The 20,834-nt window shown below is 37.3% G+C and overlaps 1 protein-coding gene across 1 annotated transcript in view; it reads left to right on the plus strand.

Annotated features, from left to right (window-relative positions):
* The first annotated feature begins 2,202 nt into the window (after positions 1 to 2,202).
* TMEM161B (transmembrane protein 161B) overlaps positions 2,203 to 20,834 on the plus strand; it is a 32,003-nt gene continuing 13,371 nt past the window's right edge. Inside the window, exons 1-4 of the mRNA XM_009574161.1 lie at positions 2,203 to 2,276; positions 8,367 to 8,447; positions 13,355 to 13,452; positions 15,186 to 15,342. Coding sequence (XP_009572456.1) covers positions 2,203 to 2,276; positions 8,367 to 8,447; positions 13,355 to 13,452; positions 15,186 to 15,342 — 410 coding nt within the window. The remainder of the gene's footprint in view (positions 2,277 to 8,366; positions 8,448 to 13,354; positions 13,453 to 15,185; positions 15,343 to 20,834) is intronic.

The raw sequence follows: 20,834 nt of genomic DNA on the forward strand, positions 1-20,834 counted from the left end.
ATTCCTGAGGAGGAATAAGCCCAGGCATCAGTACATGCTGGGGGCTGTCCAGCTGGAAAACAGTTGGCAGAAAAGGACCTGGGGGTCCTGGAGATCATTAGGTTGACCATAAGTGAGCAGTGAGCCCTTGTGGCAAAGGTGGCCAACAGCACCCTGGGCTGCATCATGCAGCAGGTTGACAAAGGTGCTTACCTCTGCTCAGCACTGATGAGACACTGGAGTGCTGTGTCTGGTTTTGGGTTCCCCAGTACAAGAGAGACTTGGGCTTACTGGAAAGAGTCCAGGGCAGGGCTACAAAGATGGTGAAGAGACTGGACCATCTGTCATACGAGGAGAGATTGAGAGAGCTGGGACTGTTGAGCCTAGAGAAGGTTCAGGAGGCATCTTATCCATGAGTATAAATACCTGATGGGGAGGAATAAAGAAGGTGGAGCACAACTCTTCTCAGCGGTGCCCAGTGAAAGAACAAGAGGCAGTGGGTACGATACAGAATACTCCATTTAAACATAAGAAAGAAAAAAACTACTGAAGGTGAGGATGGTCAAACACCGGCACAGGTTGCCCAGAGAGTTTGTGGAGTCTCCGTCCTTGGAGACATTCAAAACTGAACACAGGCTCTGAGCAACTTGCTCATGTTGACCCTGTTCTTAGCAGGGGAGGTTGGACCAGCTGATCTCCAGAGGTCCCTTCCAACCTCAGCTGTTTCACCATTCTGTAAGAATTGCTCTTTCCTTTCCCAGATTATATTTACATTGAGAGAAACTTCTGGTAAAAATAATGTGTGGTTAAATTTCCTCCAAGAGAACAGGTATGCGAGGTGGGAGAGGATGTGTTTGAACGATGGCAGTACGGCATGCTGTGCTGCTAGTGAGGTGTTCTTGACGGACGAATCTTACTTCTTCCTTTGGGGAATTTTGGAGAAAATGTTTCTCAAATGTATGAGCTAATCTGTGTTTTATTTGCCAATGGTTAATTGTGTACTGCTTCCATATGTAGAAATACTTTTGCCTCCTGGCCTTCTATAGCACATATACAAAGCTAGTGAAGTGTAATTCCCAACTTCTACAACTATAGAGGGAAATATTTTATCTTAAAAATATTGTTAGTAACTAGCAATACCCAGAAGTCAATATCTAAGAATGAAAGTGAATATGAACTTTTATATGCCATCAGTTAAATGTGGCATGTTGTTTGCTGATTGAGAAAGTGCCTGTATTCCTTTCCATGAAAAAGTATTCTGAAAAACAGTTTAAAAGAGTGGAAATAGCTTGTTTAGTTGATTCTTAGTGTCTTTTCACTTGCATGTTTTTGTAAATTTCCCTTGCATATCTCTGTTTCATCCTTTTTATTATTGCTTGTGATGCTTTAAGCATGAAAATCTTGCATGCAAGTTGAGGAAATATGGTGTATATGCTTCATGCTGGTTTTTAACATGGTGTTAGTATTGATAGAATTTCATGAGCAGGATAAAAGTAATACAATGTAACACTTCATTGTTATTTAGCTTTAGAAGTTTAAAGTTGCTGTATTTAAAAAAAAAAACAAAACAAAACCAATATTGGGAATTAAAGCTTGCTGAGTGACTGGGAATGAGATTGCTGCTGGCTCTGCTGAAGTGCCAAATCCTGATCAAGAGTTGGACGTTAAAGTGAAGCTATGCCGATTCCTGTGTGCCCTCCCCTGCCTTCCCCACCTCTGCCTGGAGCTCAGCGAGGACCAAGTGCTCTGCACTAATCAAAGGCTGAAGTTTCATGACGCGGATGTTGTAAATGATTGTTAATTCCAGTGGGTTTTTATGGTGTCAGCTGTTAAATCGTGTCAGAATTGAAGAGACCACAAAAACCAAGGTGGTAATCAGTGATGTAATTTTAAAGGCATGATGTCTTGTGAAATGCCACATCCACACGTGGCCTTACGGTCTGTGAAACAGGGGACATACGTGAGCTGGCAATGCCTTTTCCCTTCGATGAAGTATGTAACTGGTTATAGCAAGTTCCAGGGGATTTCCTGAAAATTGATATGGTATGGTTTCTTTCCCCTTCTAGTTTAAAAAGAACCAAAAAATGTTATCCCTACCATACAAGGTGTTTTCAAATTTTTTTTTTTTTTAAAAGGTACTTCAGCACTTCTCTAAAACACATACTGACTTGTTATTAACTTATTCCCCTACAGGGTGTGATAGGTGTACAGTTGGTGGTTACCATGGTAATGGCTAGTGTCATACAGAAGATCATACCTCACTATTCTCTTGCTCGTTGGCTTCTCTGTAGTGGCAGGTAAGATAAGAAACAGTTGCTATACGGTGTGTGAATATGGTAATGCAATTACGCATTAGAGTAGTAACAGTAAAACATAATAATTTAGGTTGTTTTCTTGAAAAATAATTAATCTGCTGTTCTTAAATTTATTACCATTGTGACACCTGACTTACAGGCTCAAGGTATAAAGACAGTGTTGCTGTAAGAGGACAGACTTGTTTGTTGCTATTAATTGTATCAGTCATAAAGTTAGCTGTTGTCCAGCTCTTGTATTATTAAAGGCACAAGCTACATACTTTAATATTAAAAAGCTAAACTGAATACAAGACACTGAAGAATGGAAGGATTTTTTCTCTACACTGCCTCTGTGTTCTTGATAATCCACCTGCTGATTAGCCTTGCATATAAAGAGTGCTTAGGTATTTATTAAAAATTCTATTTTTTTTCATACTTCATAGAACAGGATTAGTATAAATTTCAATACACTACTTCCTCGTAACAATAGATCAAACAGACATAATGAGTTGCAAGGGGAGCATTCCCTGTGTGGCTGTATCCATAATAACAGCGAAAACCAGCAGCTGTTTTGAATATAAATCAGTATCTTAAATATTAAAAGAATCATAGACACTGTGTTTTTTTCATTTGGGAAGAAGAACATTTTGTATGATTAGAAGGTAGTGTGCTGTCTTTTGTAATTGTTAAAATTTTGAGAATACCAAATCTCTGCTCCCTGATTTCTGAAGGAGTATCCTTGAATAATAATGTGCTCCATAGGAGTCTTAACCAGTCTTGCATAATTTTCCATTGCCTTTTTTCCTCTGCATCTTAGAATTATCAACTTTTTTCTTTTTAATTTTCCCCATTTCATCACCCAAAGAGTTGCTAATGAAAAATGACTCTAAGTGTTGTTTAGAGGCGTGTTAGGTATCGCTGGTTAGGTATAATGGAAAACAGTAGTTGTCAGGTGAATAATACGAACAGGAATCATACTCTTAATTGTTGTGTGAAGTTTCATTGTTGACCACATCTGCAGGGTATTACCTTTTTTGTGCTCTAAAAAGAATATTACATTAATGAATATGAAATTGCATACCGTTTATTTTTAAGGTGTGTTACTACCAAGATGTTTTTTTGTCAGCAGTTATTCAAATGACATTTCTACTTTTTATGTCCTATTTAATTGCTCTTTCTAAAGAATTGTTCAATATTATGCCTGTGTTCTTCATTCTTGTGAAGTTTTCATTTTCTGTATCCTTGTTCTAAGGCATGCCTTGTGCCAATGATAGGGAGAGGTTTGCTGTTCAAATATTTTTCATAATCCTTTTCTCCTTTTATCTTTGCACACCTGCAGATTGATAAATATGTAAAGCAGGATTTCTGCACTTGTGCTTATGGAATTCTGCTCCCACTGAAGTCAATGGGAGTCGTCTTACTGCCTTTCATGTTAGCAGCCTTGCAAATCTCATTGTTGCTTTTCGGTGTTCTTCTATTTATCTGGTAACTATTTTAGTGCATTGTAAAGAGCATTTAGAGCATTGTAAAGTTGCATATGTAAAGAGCAAGAAATAATTCTGTGTTCCAGAAATAAAAACAAGTCAGAAGCTTCACTGCAACAAGAATCTGAATTCTAATGGCAGAAAGAAAAACAGTTCTCTTCTTAGTTTAGCTGACAAACTATCTGTTATGTTAACCCATTTTCCTTAGTGCTGTCTTTTTGCCAACAGTGTTTTCTTTGACAGAGCTGCGTGGGTGGGGTGGTGGAGGGTTTTATACACATGTAAGTGTACAGGCGCAGGCAGACACACTCTTAGGCAGTCCTGCTTTCCTAGGAAAAGTTACTGCCTGCTCCTCCTTTCCTTTGTCAATATACTTCAACTAGTCTTTGGCTCCCAAAACTGTTTTTTAAGTTATTTGGCTTAAGTGTCTTTCTTCCAGAGGGTTGGGAGGCGTTTCTAAGCAAGGTAGTCTGAAATGCCTACAGTCCTTGCCAAACGGGAGGGAGGATAAACACATTACCGGACAAGACAGAAACTCTTATGTGACCAGTTGGTTTCAAGATGCCTGTATGTGTACATTCAAAGTCCATTAAAAGGAAACATAGACACTTCAAAATTTAAAAGAATTCTTAGAGTAGATAGACATAAGATAATACTCGTTTACAGAATGAACAGCTATCATTGACTGTTGAAAAACTATTTACTTAAATTTGTAAATTTTAAATAGCGTTTTCAATCAATGCTATTTTCAGAGCTTGAACAGAATTTGAATATTCATATTTATTGAAGTCAATGAATTGGCAGCCTAAGTATCTGCATAGGCCTTCGCATTTTTAACTAAAAACATTCTCTACCAACATGTTGCTTTTAAGTTGCTCAGCTACGTTCTGTTTTCAGGCCACTTCAGGAAGACAGGAGAAAACGGATGTTTTGTTGTGCATTCATTAATGACCTTCATTCAGATTAACTGGGGCATATCTGTGCTGCTGTTGCTATTCAGACTAACTTGGATATGTCAAAGCTGCAGAGTAATCAGTTGTGGGATCTCAGTTTTAAACATATATAAGCTAAAGCAGATATGAACTACTTTTTTTTAGCTCTACCTTTACGAAAATGTTTGTTCAGATCTCTTGGTTTTGAGATTTTAAATACAAGATGTGTAGGTTTTATTGACTAAAAAACCCCAAACTCTTGTATCCTGTTAGTTGTAATTATGAATCACTTGCAACATAATTCTGCTAATTAAGAGCAAATTGTGGTTTAAGTGTTTGATTTGTGTTAATTATGTTACACAGAACAAGAATTTTGTCTGTTCTGTTGTTATAGGTACTATTTCTCTACCTGTGCAGGAAAGGTTGTGAGAAATTAGCTTCCAGCACAGGTGATTTTCATCATTACAGAACTATTTGTGATACTCTCAGCATGCCGAGTTCAGATCTGGGAGATGGTGAATGACAAAGCAGAAGACTATTTCTCTGCTTTCCCCCACTTTCTCTAGGTCATGTGAAAGATAGGAAGAAGTTAGTATCTCCAATGTAGTTTATCTTCTTGGATGAAAAGGTAGATGCTCTGGTTTTTGTGTGATTCCCAGTCTTAAGAAATTGTCTTTTGCAGCAAGGTTTGCAAACAGCAAATTTTTCAGCTGGGACCACACATGATAAAAATAAATTAATGAAACAAATTTCACTCTTACTTATGCCTCAAAAAACCCCACAAAATTCAGCCCCTCTTCTCCCCCCCCAAAACTGCTTTTTCATGCAAAGTCTGTAGTAGTTGCCATTTTCAGTTTTTGAACTGGCAGTGGATTCCTTCAAGGGAAATTTGCAGCGTGCAATGGTTTGGATCTCTGTGATGGATTATTGGTTGGTACTGAAGTTCTTTTCTCTTGAAGAAATCCCAGCATCAGCTGATTCTTTAGCTCAACAGTACCTACTGACACAGGCTCGTAGAACCCCCTATTAACCAGATTGTGTTCTTTGTAATATTGCTGGCTTGAACTCTTACTTATCCGTTACACCAGTTTTTAAGTTACTTTAAGATTATGTCCATGAGCTCTGTGCAACTGCCTGTTTAATGCTTGATTATACCAGCAATTAAACTGCCAAAACTGGGAGCTCTTCCTGAAATGTGTTGTATTTTTGTCACACCATTTTTCTTCGTTCCCACTTCCCTGTCCTCAGCCAGGTTTAGTGTAGTGTCAAGGACAGCGTCAGGACAGAGGGGCTATGTCTCCTGTTTAACATCTGCCAGGGAGGCATATGCTCAGTGATACATACATTTCATTAAAATTGTACCTATTCTTTCTCGTAGTCTTTGTCCAGTGTCTCTTGCAGCGTGTGTGCACACACGAAGTGTCCATGCCATCGTAGAAGGTAGAAGATGTGTAATATTGCTTGTTGTGGCTGCTTGCATTTAGGACTGTTTCTGCTTTTAGCATGAGTCTCGTAGCAGTGGACCTCCCTCAGTATTTGTTGTGTAGACAATCTTCCATGAAGAATGACAAAATTTTTTATATTCTACATGAAAGGCCATATTCTGCAAATATAAAGATGGGTGGACCAGAATTCCACTTGGGACAGGAAGCCTTTCCAAAACAGAGCTGGGAATCAGGTGTTACCAAGTGGCTTGAAGTTATTTGGGTTTGATGTTTATTTTCCAAATTTGCCTTGCTGTCTTTTTGAAATTGGGTGTAACATAATCTCTAATTTGCCCATGTAGATCTGAATGGTCCTACTTGGTGTCGTTTTCTTAATGTGAGAAGTATTGAAGGTTGTGGATTCCATTATCATCTCTAACTATTACCCTGTGTTAACCCGTGTCACCAATTGGTGGCCTCCTACTCCAGAAAAGTACTTCCATATAAATACAGATAAATTTCCCAAGTCTGTTCCTGTTAATACTTGGGCTCCTTTGCCTCAGCATTTCAGAATGGAGATCAGAGTGACATCCTTCCTGCATCTGGACAGCAACCCTCCCTTGCTGAATGTGGAAAAGGCCTTGTTTCAGCTGCTAAGGTTCTTGACATGCTTAGGGATTAAGGTAAAATGTACCATCTTGGAGACTTAACCATCTCTGGTTTTCCTCTTCAGAATTTCCTTGCCACTGCTTGTCTTTTAAATAAATGAGCAATGGATGGTGCATTGACTTGTGAAAGTGGAAAAACTTGCAGCTCAACTACATGTAAATTAGTGATTTTTTTTTTTAATAGCAGTTTTTCTAGTAGGAGTTGAAGATATCATTGAGGACAGGGAAAGGAATGTTGAAGTTACGGTCTGCTCTGCCTAAGAAGAGACTGGTAAAGGTTATTTGATAATAGCTATTCCAGATTCTGGAAAATTACTGGTTTTTTGAGAGGCATAACTATACTTTATAAAATCATTTAGAATATGGTTCTGATGGGTAATTTTAATGGTATAATTATTCTAGTGAACTTTTTCCAGTATCAGTACAACCTTATTTGCTGTATTTGATTTGAAAATTTGGTGTTTTGAGAAGTAAAGAGCTTTCACTTGAATGACAAAGTGGCAAAGCTTTCTAATTACGAATAAGCATCTCATATGCTGAAGAGAACCGAAGTTTAGCAGTGGTTGTTCAGTTCAGGCAGGGTTGGTACTTGCACAGGGTATTTTTATAACATCATAGAATACCGGGTTGGAAGGGACCTCAAGGATCATCTGGTCCAACCTTTCTTGGCAAAAGCACAGTCTAGACAGGATGGCCCAGCACCCTGTCCAGCCAAATCTTAAAAGTGTCCAATGTTGGGGAATCCACCACTTACCTGGGGAGATTATTCCATTCGCATTGTGAAAAATCTTCCTCTTGTGTCCAATTGGAATCTCCCCAGGAGTAACTTGTACCAATTACCCCTCGTCTTTTCCGTGTGACTCCTTGTAAAAAGGGAGTCTTCATCTTCTTTGTAGCCACCCTGTAAATACTGGAACGTGGTGATAAGGTCTCCCCTAAGCTTTCTTTTCTTGAGGCTGAACAAACCTAGTTCTCTCAGCCTTTCCTCACGTGGCAGGCTTCCCAGTCCTTTGACCATCTCTGTGGCCCTTCTCTGGACCCTCTCCAGCCTGTCCACATCTTTTTTGCATAGCGGGGACCAAAACTGAACACAGTATTCCAGGTGTGGCCTGACAAGCGCTGAGTAGAGTGGCATAATGACTGCTTTATCTCTGCTGGTGATGCCCTTGTTGGTGCAGCCCAGCATCCCGTTGGCTCTCTTTGCCGCAGCAGCACACTATTCGCTCATATTGAGCTTGTTGTCCACCAGGACCCCCAGGTCTCTTCCCACAGAGCTGCTCCCCTACCGGGTAGATCACATCCTGTGCTGCACTCCTGGATTATGTTTTCCCATGTGCAAGACCTTACACTTGCCCTTGTTCAACTTCATAAGGTTCTTGGTAGCCCACTCTTCCAGCCTATCCAGGTCTTCCTGCAGGGTGGCTTTCCTTTCTGAAGTGTGAGCAATTCCTTTGCTTAAGTGTTGCAAATGACCATTGTTTTATTATGCATATAGATCTGTGTTGATATGTAGTTTTTAAAAAAAAACAAACCACTAAATTGCTAATACTGATACTGTTTTACTTGAGATTTTCTTTTTCTTTAGTTTACGGTGGTATCAGCATCCTACTGAAGAAGAACTACGGATTCTTGCAGGGAAACAAAGAGGGAAGAGCAAAAAAGATAGGTAAATACTTGTTTTAAGATTTTTTCTTTTTTCTTTTTTTTTTTTCCCCCCAGTATGATCCATATAATAACTTTGCCAGCTAACTTTTGGTTTTGTGTGAGTTAAAAACTGCTAGTTGCATATGACTGCCCTGCTTGCATTAATTGTCACAGCTCTGTACCGAACTGTGTTCTTTCAGAGAGTCATATCTGCAAATTATGCAGGACTGGATGATTTCCAGCCCACAGAATTGGTCTATGAAATTACTCATTTGGTGGCAAGGAGTTTTTTTAGTGAATGTATTCATTTGGATGAAAACTGAGGAAAGCAAATCTTCTATAGGATTGAAGCTCTTCATCTTGAAGCAAGAGAAGAAAGATTTGAGTATATTAGTTCAACATAGGATTACTGTGAGCCACCACTCTTACACAAGCCGTGAAAAAGGTGAATGTGCTCCTAGGGTGTATTAGGTATTTGTAGTAGAAGAGATAGGGAAATACTAATCCTCTTGGACAAGGCACCAGTGTAGAACTTTATCTGGATTACTGTGTACGGTTCTGATCACTCATGTTCAAGAAAAATGAATTTGTATGTGAACAGGTGAACAGAGGGCTGCTAGGATCATCCAGAAAACAGAAAGTCTGTGTTACAAGAGGAGCCTAAAAGAGCTTGGCTTGTTTAACCTAGCAAAAAGACACTCAGAGGGATGGGATAGCTGTCTGTCAGCTTAAGGTGGAAACAGATTTCTGACATTCAGGCATGAAGTTCTGCAACAGCCTTCCAGAAGTACAACTGCAGCAAGAACCAAGACAGCTTGAGGTCTTGGAGCTGCTATGTTGATGCAAGATTTCTGAATTGGCTATCTTTAAAACAAATAAACAAAGCCCTCCGGCTTTCTTTTTGGTGACATAGGAGCTTTCCTTTAGTCCTTTTTCTTTTATTCCAATATGAACTCTCTTATAATTCACAAACTGCACATATAATCTGTTCATCCTAGTGTGATTTTTTTTCTTTTTTTCCTGTTTCGTAGCTCTTAAGCTACATGGTTAGCAACCTTATTTGCCAGACTTTGGGGTAAAGAATGAAGTTGTTCCTTTAATATTAAATAACTTTAATTTTAGATGTTTGTTGCAATATTCTTTCAAATTCAGAAACATTAATTTTATCTAACAGTTTTCTGTAACAAATTGAGACAAAATAATTGTGAATAGCATTACAATTTATAACTGTCCATTTAACCAGTGATATTTATTCATATGTAAGATTAACTTTATTTACGTAACTATACCTTTAAGTCCACCCATAGGAGCCTTAAACAGAAAAACACAATCACATTGCCAAATAGTAATTGTACATTGCTCTTACTGCCTTTCCTTAGTCTTGCCAGTCTTTTGCCATCCAAAACATGTGTTTTCACTTTCACTGGAGCAATTACATGCTCTCAGCTGAGTGGAAGCATGGCATGTTAATGTGTACTGACATGTAAGCTTAAATTTTGGAAAATTTACTGTGAAATTTAGTAGGAACCTGTATTAGAAGTCACCTATATATACATTAAGTCCTTTTTCAGTTACTAAACTTCTACATTTAATGTTTCAAATGCAATGCTATGTTTTCATGTCTGCGCAGTCAAATTTTATTGGTATGATTTAGTTATTATAAGATTGATATAATCATCTTACTATATTAACATGTAAATTGTAATAGTTGTAGGTAGTTGTTTGTACTAGGGTAAATGTAATCACAGGGAGATACGAAATTTCAAAGAAACCAGGATGGTAATGTGGCAGCTTAAGTGGTGCTTTCTTTGCTTTGCTGTTGTAACAACAGAATGAATAATACACTTATTTTTTAGTCAATAAATATACCTCTGTGCCCTCTGAAGAAGAGGCTGTTGTTGGAGGAGAACCGTGGTTTAAAGTAGGAATTGTTCCTATTGAGTTGGTTTGGATGTACTGTTTTAGGCTGCACAAAACAGAATGCAGTGCTCCTTTGAGCCAAGGAGATGTGAAACAGATGGTGTAGGAGAAATAAGGACACATCTATTTGATTATCCCCATGCCTTTTCAAGATAAAGAATTTGCTTTGTCAAGCCCATAGTCGTGCAATATACAGTACCTGCTCCTTACTTAAATACTTTTCCAATTTGAACTCATTAGAAGAGAAATGGCAGGAGGAGATCCAAGAAACTTGCTTGAAAATGAGCCTTAGAAACAGCTGTAGTGTAAACTTGTAGTCCATTCTATTCAATGCATATTACACTTCAGTATATTATGCTATAGGTTATAATAGCACATGAATTTTAGGCAGGTTTTCTATTTCAGAATTGTTTGTGTTATATTAAATTGTTAGGCTAATGAAAAGGTCTGTGAAAAGGTCCATAGCTACCATGAATTACTTTGAATTAAAGCTGTCAGTGATCCTGGGTATGTTCTGACTCTGTCTCTTGGATTATGGGTCCCCTGGGATAATTAAAGTGTAGGAACACCAAATTTTGTTGAGCTGAAATGGCTTCAGTTATCAAAATGCTCCTCTCACTCAAGATGATGGTACTCCTGGGTGCATGCAGTAGGAAAACATCAAGAGTACAACTGGGGGCAGGGAAGCACACAGAAGCTTGCAAGTGGCTGGGCAGTATTTGGGACTTCTTGTTTAGATTTGAGTGCCTGAGTTTTTTGAGTAATGCTTTAGATTCCTATCCTCAGTTTTCAGTTTGTCCATTAAAATTCTTGTGCTTCGAATGATACTAAAATTAATATTACCTGAAAAAAAAAAAAAAGTATTAATGCTTTCTGCTTCTATTCTCATCTTGCACATTAGCTGAGAGGACATAATTCCTTAAAAATAAGTTCACAATTGATTGAATTTCTTTTTAATGCTTATGTCCCAATGACTTGTCTTTCTATGGGAAATCCACCTCTCCTTTTCTAATTGCAGAGGTGCTATTCTAAAATCTGCCAGAGTTTGTTTCCTTCTAGCCATTTAGGGATTTTAAGTTTTGGTTTTGATTTTCCTTTTTTTTTTTTTTCTTTTTAAACCTAACAAAACGTTTTCTGATCTGCTTTAATGATTTTTTTTTTTTTTTTTTTAATAGTGATGTGGTAAGTTTCACCCTAGTTAGTAATGGTAATCTCTCAGCCCAATTTCATGTAACTTGACTTTGTTCAGGCTCTTTTAAAAGCATCCTGTTTTCTTCGATTTAAAGTCTAGTAGTGTGGCTTATTTTCAGGAAAGTGAAGATCATGATGTTGGTATAGTTTCAGAGCTGCAGATGAAAATGCGCCTTTTACTCAAAATATGTCATATTTTATGGTCTTTACATATATCTCTGCTGTGAAAAATGATTCCTTAAAGATCTGTTAGTTCTCACGAACAATTTGGAAAACATAGTCTAACTTCTTGTACATATAAGACATACTTTTGTCTACATCGTATTTGAAAGGTGATTCAGTAGAACTGGGAAAGGGGAGCGATGGTGACTAGAAGAAAGGCTTCCACGCAAGGAGGAGAAGCGTAAGGCTTACTAGTCTGGGAACTGGCTGAGGGAGGGTTTTGCAACAGTGTGCACAGAGGGTGGGTAGGGAGTAGTAAACTTACTACTCTGTTATACAAGGAGGCACCGGATGACGTTAGTAGAGTAGATTTAAGGACTTCTCCATTTGGGACACACGTTATGGAGCTTGGTGCCACAAGACAATATGCAGCTCATCAAATTTCAGACTGGGTTCAGAAAGGGATTAGGCAAATTCATGTAAGTTTTGAAAAATGATGGTTTCAGAAGATGCAATCCTTGGCTCAGATTATCCTCAAGTTGCTTAATGCTGGAAGCCAGGAAGGGTTTAGCAGTGTGCTTGCCTTATTCCTTCCATTTGTATAAGCAAGCAGCCACCTGTATGATAGGAGCAAATGAATCTGCGTGTTACTCTGTATGAAGCCCCTGTGTTTAGCAGTGGCTAACACCTGGAACACCCTGGTGCTGTACTGCAATGAACTTAGCTAGCTTTGTCTGTCTTCCCAAAGAGAGCACAATGGATTATTTCTTTTCAAGATGTATTGGATATCGCAAGTAATACTGCAATAAATATTTCTTTTTTTTTTTTGCTTATTTTCATAAGCAGGGTGTGAATTGAAACAATGTCTATAGGATTTCTACACTTACCCTTTTACATAAGATAGTTTTCTAAAAATTGTCTTTGCTTGATGGCTAATAGGATGGATGTTTCATGGATCTAGGTTGGTCCAGCTCACGTGACGTACTTGCTAAGCACCCTGTTGTGACAAAAAGGCCTAGTGCTTTTTCGGGAAATTTGTTTTTTATTTTTTTCCTTATCAGCTATCTTCCGAGATAAATTACTGCTTGTTGTTATTTCCAGTGAACGTTCAATTAATTTACATTGCAAAGTCTGTCTGTCTTTTTTACTTACTTTCAATCCAAAGACTTTAACATCTTTCAGCATCCTGGTCTAGACCTCAATTAAAAAGTCTCAGTTTAGCTTTGATTTTCTTTGGGGTATCTGAATAACAGTCTGGATATATTCTGCTCTGTAGGTGTACTAACCTTTTGAGACTGTGGGAACTTACGAGAACACCCTGTAGCTCCCTGAACAGAGAAAATCAGTGGGCTGAAGTAAATACTAGCTACCAGATCTTGCCCTAATACATGCTCAGAATGCAGCATATAGAAGCCATTTAAACCCATACCAGTATGTCAGAGCCTTGCAAGGTAAAGCTAGGAATCATTGACATACCTGGTTGTTTCTCAAGATTTGAACTTGAATTAATGCTTTTAGCTAGCTAGGTAGAAATGTTTGCATTTGGCAAAAAAGTGGTCTGCGCTTTTCTTAAGTTTGAAATGCCATTATATATTGAAAAAGTGTGTTTTATCATATCCATGTATGTATTATCTATTTATTTATTTATTTTTACAGAAAATACAATGGTCATATTGAAAACAAACCCCTAACCATTCCAAAAGACATTGATCTTCATCTGGAAACAAAATCTGTGACTGAAAGGGACACTATTGGTAAGAATAAGTGGATGCAGTCATTAATACGTTATTTCAAATATATCCTGATTCTTTCTATGAAGTGTTTGTTTGCGATGAATGCTGGAATATCTTTTTTTATAGACAATGAATGAATAGAAGTACAGCTGATAATAAAGTTAAGCGAGAAGGCAAGAATTAGGGCTAAGTCTCCTTTGTTGTTCCATGTGACGTCTTATAGCAGTGTTATGTAAAAGGATGAGTAGGTGAAATCCAGCATAAAGCACATCTATTGTTGTATAGGCACCCATAGCAATATGAGACAACACTGAAAGGATCACATCATAGTCTATCTGAAATAGAGATCATAGCTTTGTACAAGAAAATGGTAATTGGCAGGTGTCGAAACATATACTTTCTGCTCATCTAAAATAGAAAATGTACTGTAGCATTGAAACCTAGACCTTTCAATCACACATCTGAAATATTGAGGTAAAATTCTTAGAAACCACTACAGAAATAAGCAGCATTAAGTTTTTTGGAAGTTGCTGGTTTTTTAAAATGGTAATTTTTGATTCCTTAATCATAACTAGTCATTCTGTTACAGAAAACTCATATATGGATATGTATGTATGTGTGATGCGTATTTTCTTCCTATCTACATTTTCATATGCCTGTATTCGATGCATAAATATAGAAAGAAAGGGAGCATAGTCCTATGCAGGAGATTTCTCAGCTTGAATTGTCGGAGACAGTGTAGAAAATACGTTTAACAGAAATGCAGAGTTTTTTTAAGCTGGCATGTAAATAAACGAAGCAGTCACGAAGTTTCAATTAGTGTTATTTGCTTGAAATTATAGCATTTAACTGTCTTCCTGAGTATTTATAGATACTGATACAGTGTAGGGTTTAACTCTCTGTAAAAAGCTACGTATACAAACTTGTTGAATCTAACCAGATAGTTATTTCAAAATAAATATAGGACTTGGAAATACCTGAGTTTGGCCAATTTCATGTGTTAGATATTAGGTAGCTTGTAGTCAACAGACAAATGCTCAGTAATGTTTTGTGACTTTTAAACTGTGTAGATGTAGGGAAGGTGTTTGGGAGGGACAGGCTGCACTTCATTGTCACAAATTGTTCTTCGCAGTTCCCAGCACCTATGGGAGCTCTCTCTTCGTAAATCACCCAGCCTGCATGCAACGCAGTATGATCACCGGAATTTTTACAGTGGAATTTACACAATAATTTATTGCTGTACAGGAGACAGTAACAAAATCTGGAAGAACAAGCCATCAGTATCTTAGATGTTGGGTTTTCTAAAGAAAAAGAGGAAGTGATTATATGTAGTATTTTAAGTGATTGCCAATGAGCTTTTAATCTTTAACAGAGAGTCAAAAGACTCTTGCCTTGAATTGCAGCTAGACTCAACTGGAGAGTTTTCTGTCGTGATGTTGAGATCTAAATTAAGTATGCTTTTTGAATTTAGGATGTTAATGTATAAAAGCTGAGATGGTAAAATAGTAAAATCTTGTAGCCTTACAAATTTGAGTAGTAATCAAGTATCAAATAACAGAAGTTAAGAGTGAAGTTCAGGGTGTTGAATGGAAAAAATGCGGCTTTTTTGCTGTTGTTGCTCTTTACTTGGATGATCTGGGTCTACCTAGATCTCAGTTAATTGAAAACATTTTTAACTGTCACTCCGTTGTATATATGTCAGTAACTGCCTTAAAATATCACACATTTAATATTTGCAAACTTTTATTTTTCAGCATTGCATTATTTTCCGGAATATCAGTGGTTGGTGGATTTCACTGTTGCAGCCACAGTTGTGTATGTGGTGACAGAAGTCTATTACAGTATTGTGAAGCCCTCACAAGAAATGAATATCAGCGTAGTGTGGTGTCTGCTTGTCTTGGCTTTTGCAGTGTATCCTTTCCTGTTTTCTTAAATCGCTCTATCTGTTCCAAATAGTTTACATCATTCTCCAGTTCATATAAAGCTCTGTATTGTTTATTGGCAGGATACAAATGTTTAGCATTTGGAAAAAGGATCGTGTAAGCTAGTGCCGTTGTTGGGTAATGTACGTGCTGTACATGCTCTTTGTACATGTGATATCAATAGCTTGTTAACATTAATAGCAAACTATTTACGGAAAAAATACATGTATGTAAACATACAGTTAGGGCTTATCTGTTGTATGTAGCGGTTCTAAACTAATGTGGTTTTGCTCAGTTCGGCAATCAGAAATAGATTTCTGTACAGAAAGTATTTATGACTTTTGGAAAAGTGTGCAATCTACTGCACACTTTTTGTTTTCAGTATGTTTAATCTGATACTTCCTGAACAAAATAGCACAGTAATGTGTATACTAATTTATTGCAAAGATACATGCCTGAATTCATAATTTTAAAATACATTCAAGACACTGTTAGGAAGTTTACAGAAAATGAAGTGTGTAGACCGTTGTAGGAGCTGAGGTGGTACGTTTGCAAAGCTCTGTGAAAAGTTGAACTCCCCTCTGAAACTGAGGGAAACCAAAGTGTTTAGGAATTAGGAAATAGGCAATATCAAACCATAAAATGAAGGAGCTGTTATGTTTGTTTTTACTGGAGGAGGCAATATCAGACATGGATGCTTGCAGGGTAATTAATTGCTTTCCATGTACCAATACAGACATACACTTTAGGGAGGAAAGTTGCCTTTTAAAAGTGTGATAGGTGGTTAAGCAGTGGAATTGAATAAGGGCCTGCAAGAGTGCAGGTTATGGAAAGGTGAGTTAAAAAATTAATTTCTGCAACTCCTCTGCTGACAGACAGATAAAGTGCTAAGTTAGGGTCGACGTAGCACTCGAATATTCAAAATTGATTCCTCTGTGTAAATGCCTGTTCTTCAGTAGAGGTTTAGTTGATTTTTTTGTTGGGGTTTTTTTTTTTTTTCGGTATTAGCAATAGCTCGTGGTGTTATGTAAAACCGTTGAACTCTAATGTTTGGTTATATTTGGCTAACAGTTCTGGATATGCTTAATGCTTGTTTGTACTTGATAATTATTAAAATGTGTGCTGCCTTTGCAATAAGGACAGGAATTATTTTTCTAAGTAGCCTGAAGTATAAATGATATCCAGAATTTTCCTTGTAATGAGTGAGAACTTGCTAGAAGAGGGAGTCAGCTCACATTATGAAAAAAAAAAAGACTGTCAGTAGCTTCCTTCCAGACCAGGTATTTCTCCTTTGACTTGTCGGTGGGCAGATCCACAGTCCAAAAGGTGTTTTTTCTAGTCTAGTAGGTAATGACAGGAAAGTCGGTGTCTGGCTCTTGTGAACCTCATAATGATATTATAGCTATATTATAGCTAATATATAGCTGTTATTGCACAGCCTTTGTTTTATTTGTTTGGGTGAAGTTAGGAATTCTAGTTTATCTTAGCAGAGGGAAGGAGAGAGTGGCAGGTAGTGCTTAAGAAGTCAGAAATGAAAGCCAACACCTTTGACTCCCATTTTGAGGATGAGGGAGAGGTTAATAGAACTAATAGAAAAACAAGCTTCAAATGCTAAAGCCACAATGTGCTCTTAAATTTATTGGTGGCAACGCCCCATTTGCTTCATCTTTCAAGTCCCGGGTGTAGCCAACTTAAATAATATTACAGGGATTGCAGCTCTAGGTGAAACAGTCGTGAATTATATATTGCAGGAAAATCCACTGGCATAATTATTTCTTGGTGGTATTTGAATACAATCCTAATCACTGCTTTCATTTGGTTATCAATTCAGGGCAAAACCAAATGCAGAAATTTAAAAAGATTAAGTTGCCTGGCAGTGCAAGCTTTCCGTCTCAGTAGTGTGAACACGCAAGTAGCTATTAGGGGTTTTTTTTGACTGTTTCTTTCTCACCTGCCATTTTTATGTGAATTAAGCCTAAACCAACATTTCCAGTTTTATCCTAATCTGGCTGAAGCACTTGAGATCTAATTGCACATTTGGACCTGGAGGAGATTGAAACAGATCTAGTATTCCCTGCATGTTAGAAGCACATTAGCTATATTTTCTCACCAGCGTTCCTACATGGCTGAAGGGAAGTAAGATCAGATAGGATATATTAAAAGCAAAAGATCATGTTCTAAAAGCTAAATTTTATTTAACAAGCTGTGAACAGTTAATTGCATGCTTTAGCATTTTTGTACCTAGGCATGTATTGTCTGAGGGACTAATATTGTTTTGAGTTTTTGGTAATAGGCAGTATACTTTAGAGAGAAAATTCTTAAGGATGTCTGTCAGTTTGTGGGGATGAGAGAAAGGTTAGAGAAGTTAAAGTTTAAAATTCATGTGGCAGTTCTAAAAACATATGCAAATTTGGGAAAGCCTAGAGAAGAACGGCCTGATATGTAGGACCACGCCTTCATAAAGAAATAAATTCTGGGAAATAAGAAACCTGTACACAAGTGTAACCTTGTATAATTACTTACCCAGTACTAGGTAGCTGAACAGTCATTTATTAATTATACAAAGGAAACAAATGGTCAGAACTAGTCTTCTGCCACTTTGTACAACTTTCATTTACTTTTTTTTCTGTGGCATTAAATAGACCTTGTTTTTGTTGGAGGCTTCTGCACAGAGTAGGCGATTTTGTAGAAATCCTTATAAAGTCACTGCTTCCTAATATTGAATAGGGCTTTGCTTAAGTACCTGTATGATTCCTGGGCTGATGGGATGAAGTAGTGTGATCCTGTGCAGTCTGAGCGGTTAGTGGCAGTGCAGAAGGCTGCAGTGCCAGGAAGCACAGTCTAAACTTTGTATTAGAGTTAACATCTCCATAAATATGTTAACATAACTTATTCTGGGCATTACAGCTTTTTGGGTGAAGGAGGAAGGTAGAAAGAGTGATATAGAGAGGTATTGATAACAATCCTTGTGATCGCTGGAACCTAGGCAGGTGAAAAGAGATTTCAGAAGAAAACTGGTTTGTTCATGTGTGGTGACATCAGGCCTCTGGGATGCTGAGAATACTTTAAAACTTACACAACTCTTTACTAATTCAGTATGTCAAGAGCAGAAAGGATTCATCATAATTTAAGTGTTAGAAAAATTTGGTTGCCTCCGTATTTTCAATTGCAAGCAGTCAACGTGATATGTCAAGAATTAATTCTAGAACAATTTTGTTTTGGTGACAGGTGTTTCTTCTGTTTCATGGCTATGTGTTAAGAGGCGGTAGGTTGTACTAAGGATTTGGCTGACAGAATGACCAAAAAAGCTTAGAGAAGTTGGAAGTGATGATTGGAGTTTTTTTCAGTCTTCCAGAAATGGATGTTTTGATTCAGTGCAGTAACCCACTATTAGCATTTTTTAATGTTCATAGTGTAGATATTCAGGAAAATTCCAGAAAAAAATCTAGTCTATACATCTGTGATTTAACAGAAAATTAGTCTAAAAGGAGTAGTACGTAAATTTAGTATTTGAGTTCCAGTGTTAGAGTATGTTGGCATTACGTTGATGGTAGTTGTGCCGGGCACAACTAAGCTAGCTTTAAACATGTTTCATGTGCTAAAATGTTTGTGCAGCTGCATTAGCAGGTACCTCAGTGAAAGATGCCAGATTCTCTTGCCAGACTGGGTAAACTCATGCTCAGCTTACCCACTGTAAGGCTAGGGCAGGAATGTGCGCGTCTCCCTCGTTCTGCTGGACTGCAGTGCGAACAATACCAACCTCACAGTTAGCAGCGTGGGTAAATAGTTCCAGGATAGGGAACTTTCTTATTTTTAGCAGAACAGAAAAATAAATCTTTAAATGGCTAGATAGTTTTGGGAAGACTCAAAGATGTTTCTTGGAGGCAGCATTTAGAAGACCTGCTGTACCACCTGCTCAGTGGTATTATATTATAATATATTGTATATTATTTTATTTTTGAAAGGCTGCAGGATACTGTGTTGGTTGATCACTTTTCATGCTGATAGCCTGCACTCACTGAACAGTTTCCAGTACCTGAAGAGGAGTAACAAAAGATCTTGCCAAACACAGATGTGTTGTTTTTTTTTTTAAGACAGATTATTAGTCATGACCTGCTTGATTGTGAATTTTGGCTTAAAAATGAGTTTTGCAATGTTTCTTGCAAAAGTAATGTTAATGTTTGTGAAAACTCATTGTGATGTAGGCCACAATGTTTGAGTTACTATTTTTTTTTAATTATGCTTTATTTATAGTTTGTTGCAGATAGTTAACTATTCACAGATTGTACTCCCAAATCGTTTCTTCAGTAGGTCCTGAAATGTAGGTCAAGTAGTGAAAGGAATTGATGAAGCAAGCCATAATACTTCAATTTTCTCCATCCCTAAAATAGGTAGCAGTGGTGATTATACAACTAACAGAGGGTTTCAGTCACATATAGTTTGCATAATCATGAATTTATATATTGGGTTCTGAATTTGCACTATAATTGGTATTTATTGTCAGTGTGCTTTCTTCTTCCTGGTTGCATTTTCCACATCCTTTAAGCACAATCCATAGTTGAAAACATGAAGTCTCAAGGGGGTTATAAACCTGTTTGTAGGTTAGGACTATTGATCACAAATTGTTATGAAGTCCTTTGTATAACTTCAAGCTTTGAAATTAATGTGTTTCCGATTTGTGATCGATGTCCCTAGCTGTAAAAAGACACTTGGTTTAAGAATGTATTATTAGAGAAACAGAGCTTTCCAGAACACAGTCTATATGACCTATTATGTACCTCTTTTTAGGATGATGTAAATCTTTCTTTAGATATATCCGTTCTTTCTGTGAACTATGAAGGGAGCTTAAGTTGATTACTGTGAACTTAGAGTTATTAGATGCTGTGCTTAGGCCACTTTATTGTGTGCATATGAGTACCTCTCTGCATATACGTGAAGTACAATGCGTGTGTTAAATATGTGCTGCCTAATGAAGTGCGATATTGCGTAATCATATAGTTTCTTGGGAGATTAACTGATGACTGTTCAAATGTTTCAGTGAATAGATACTCTAAAACATGTTTTCATGTAATGTACATCTTAAAATACTTCCAGTGTTAAAAAAAGCGCAAATATAAATGAATATGTTATTGCATAGTGGAAGAAAAAGGGTACAGTTTACACTTAAATATTCTCTTTCCTTTTTCTCTTTCGTTTTTCAAAGCAGGTAGTGTTTGGAGTGATCTCCAAGTACTTTATTTAAATATGGACTGGATATTGCCTGCTATTTGAAAAATAAATCAATTATAATAGGCTGCGGTTCATAGTAATAAGAATTGACAACATATCATGAAAAATTTATCCTAATCTACTGTTTAATTTTGGAGCTAATTATGTTTAGAAATGTGTTAAAAAGGAGGATACTCAACAAACATTTTAAAAACAGCTTGATGACAGAGCGTGTGATGCCTTAGATGTTCGTATTTGTGGCACTGGGATTAC

Source organism: Fulmarus glacialis, unplaced genomic scaffold, assembly GCF_000690835.1.
Source record: "Fulmarus glacialis isolate BGI_N327 unplaced genomic scaffold, ASM69083v1 scaffold3243, whole genome shotgun sequence".
NCBI lineage: Eukaryota > Metazoa > Chordata > Aves > Procellariiformes > Procellariidae > Fulmarus > Fulmarus glacialis.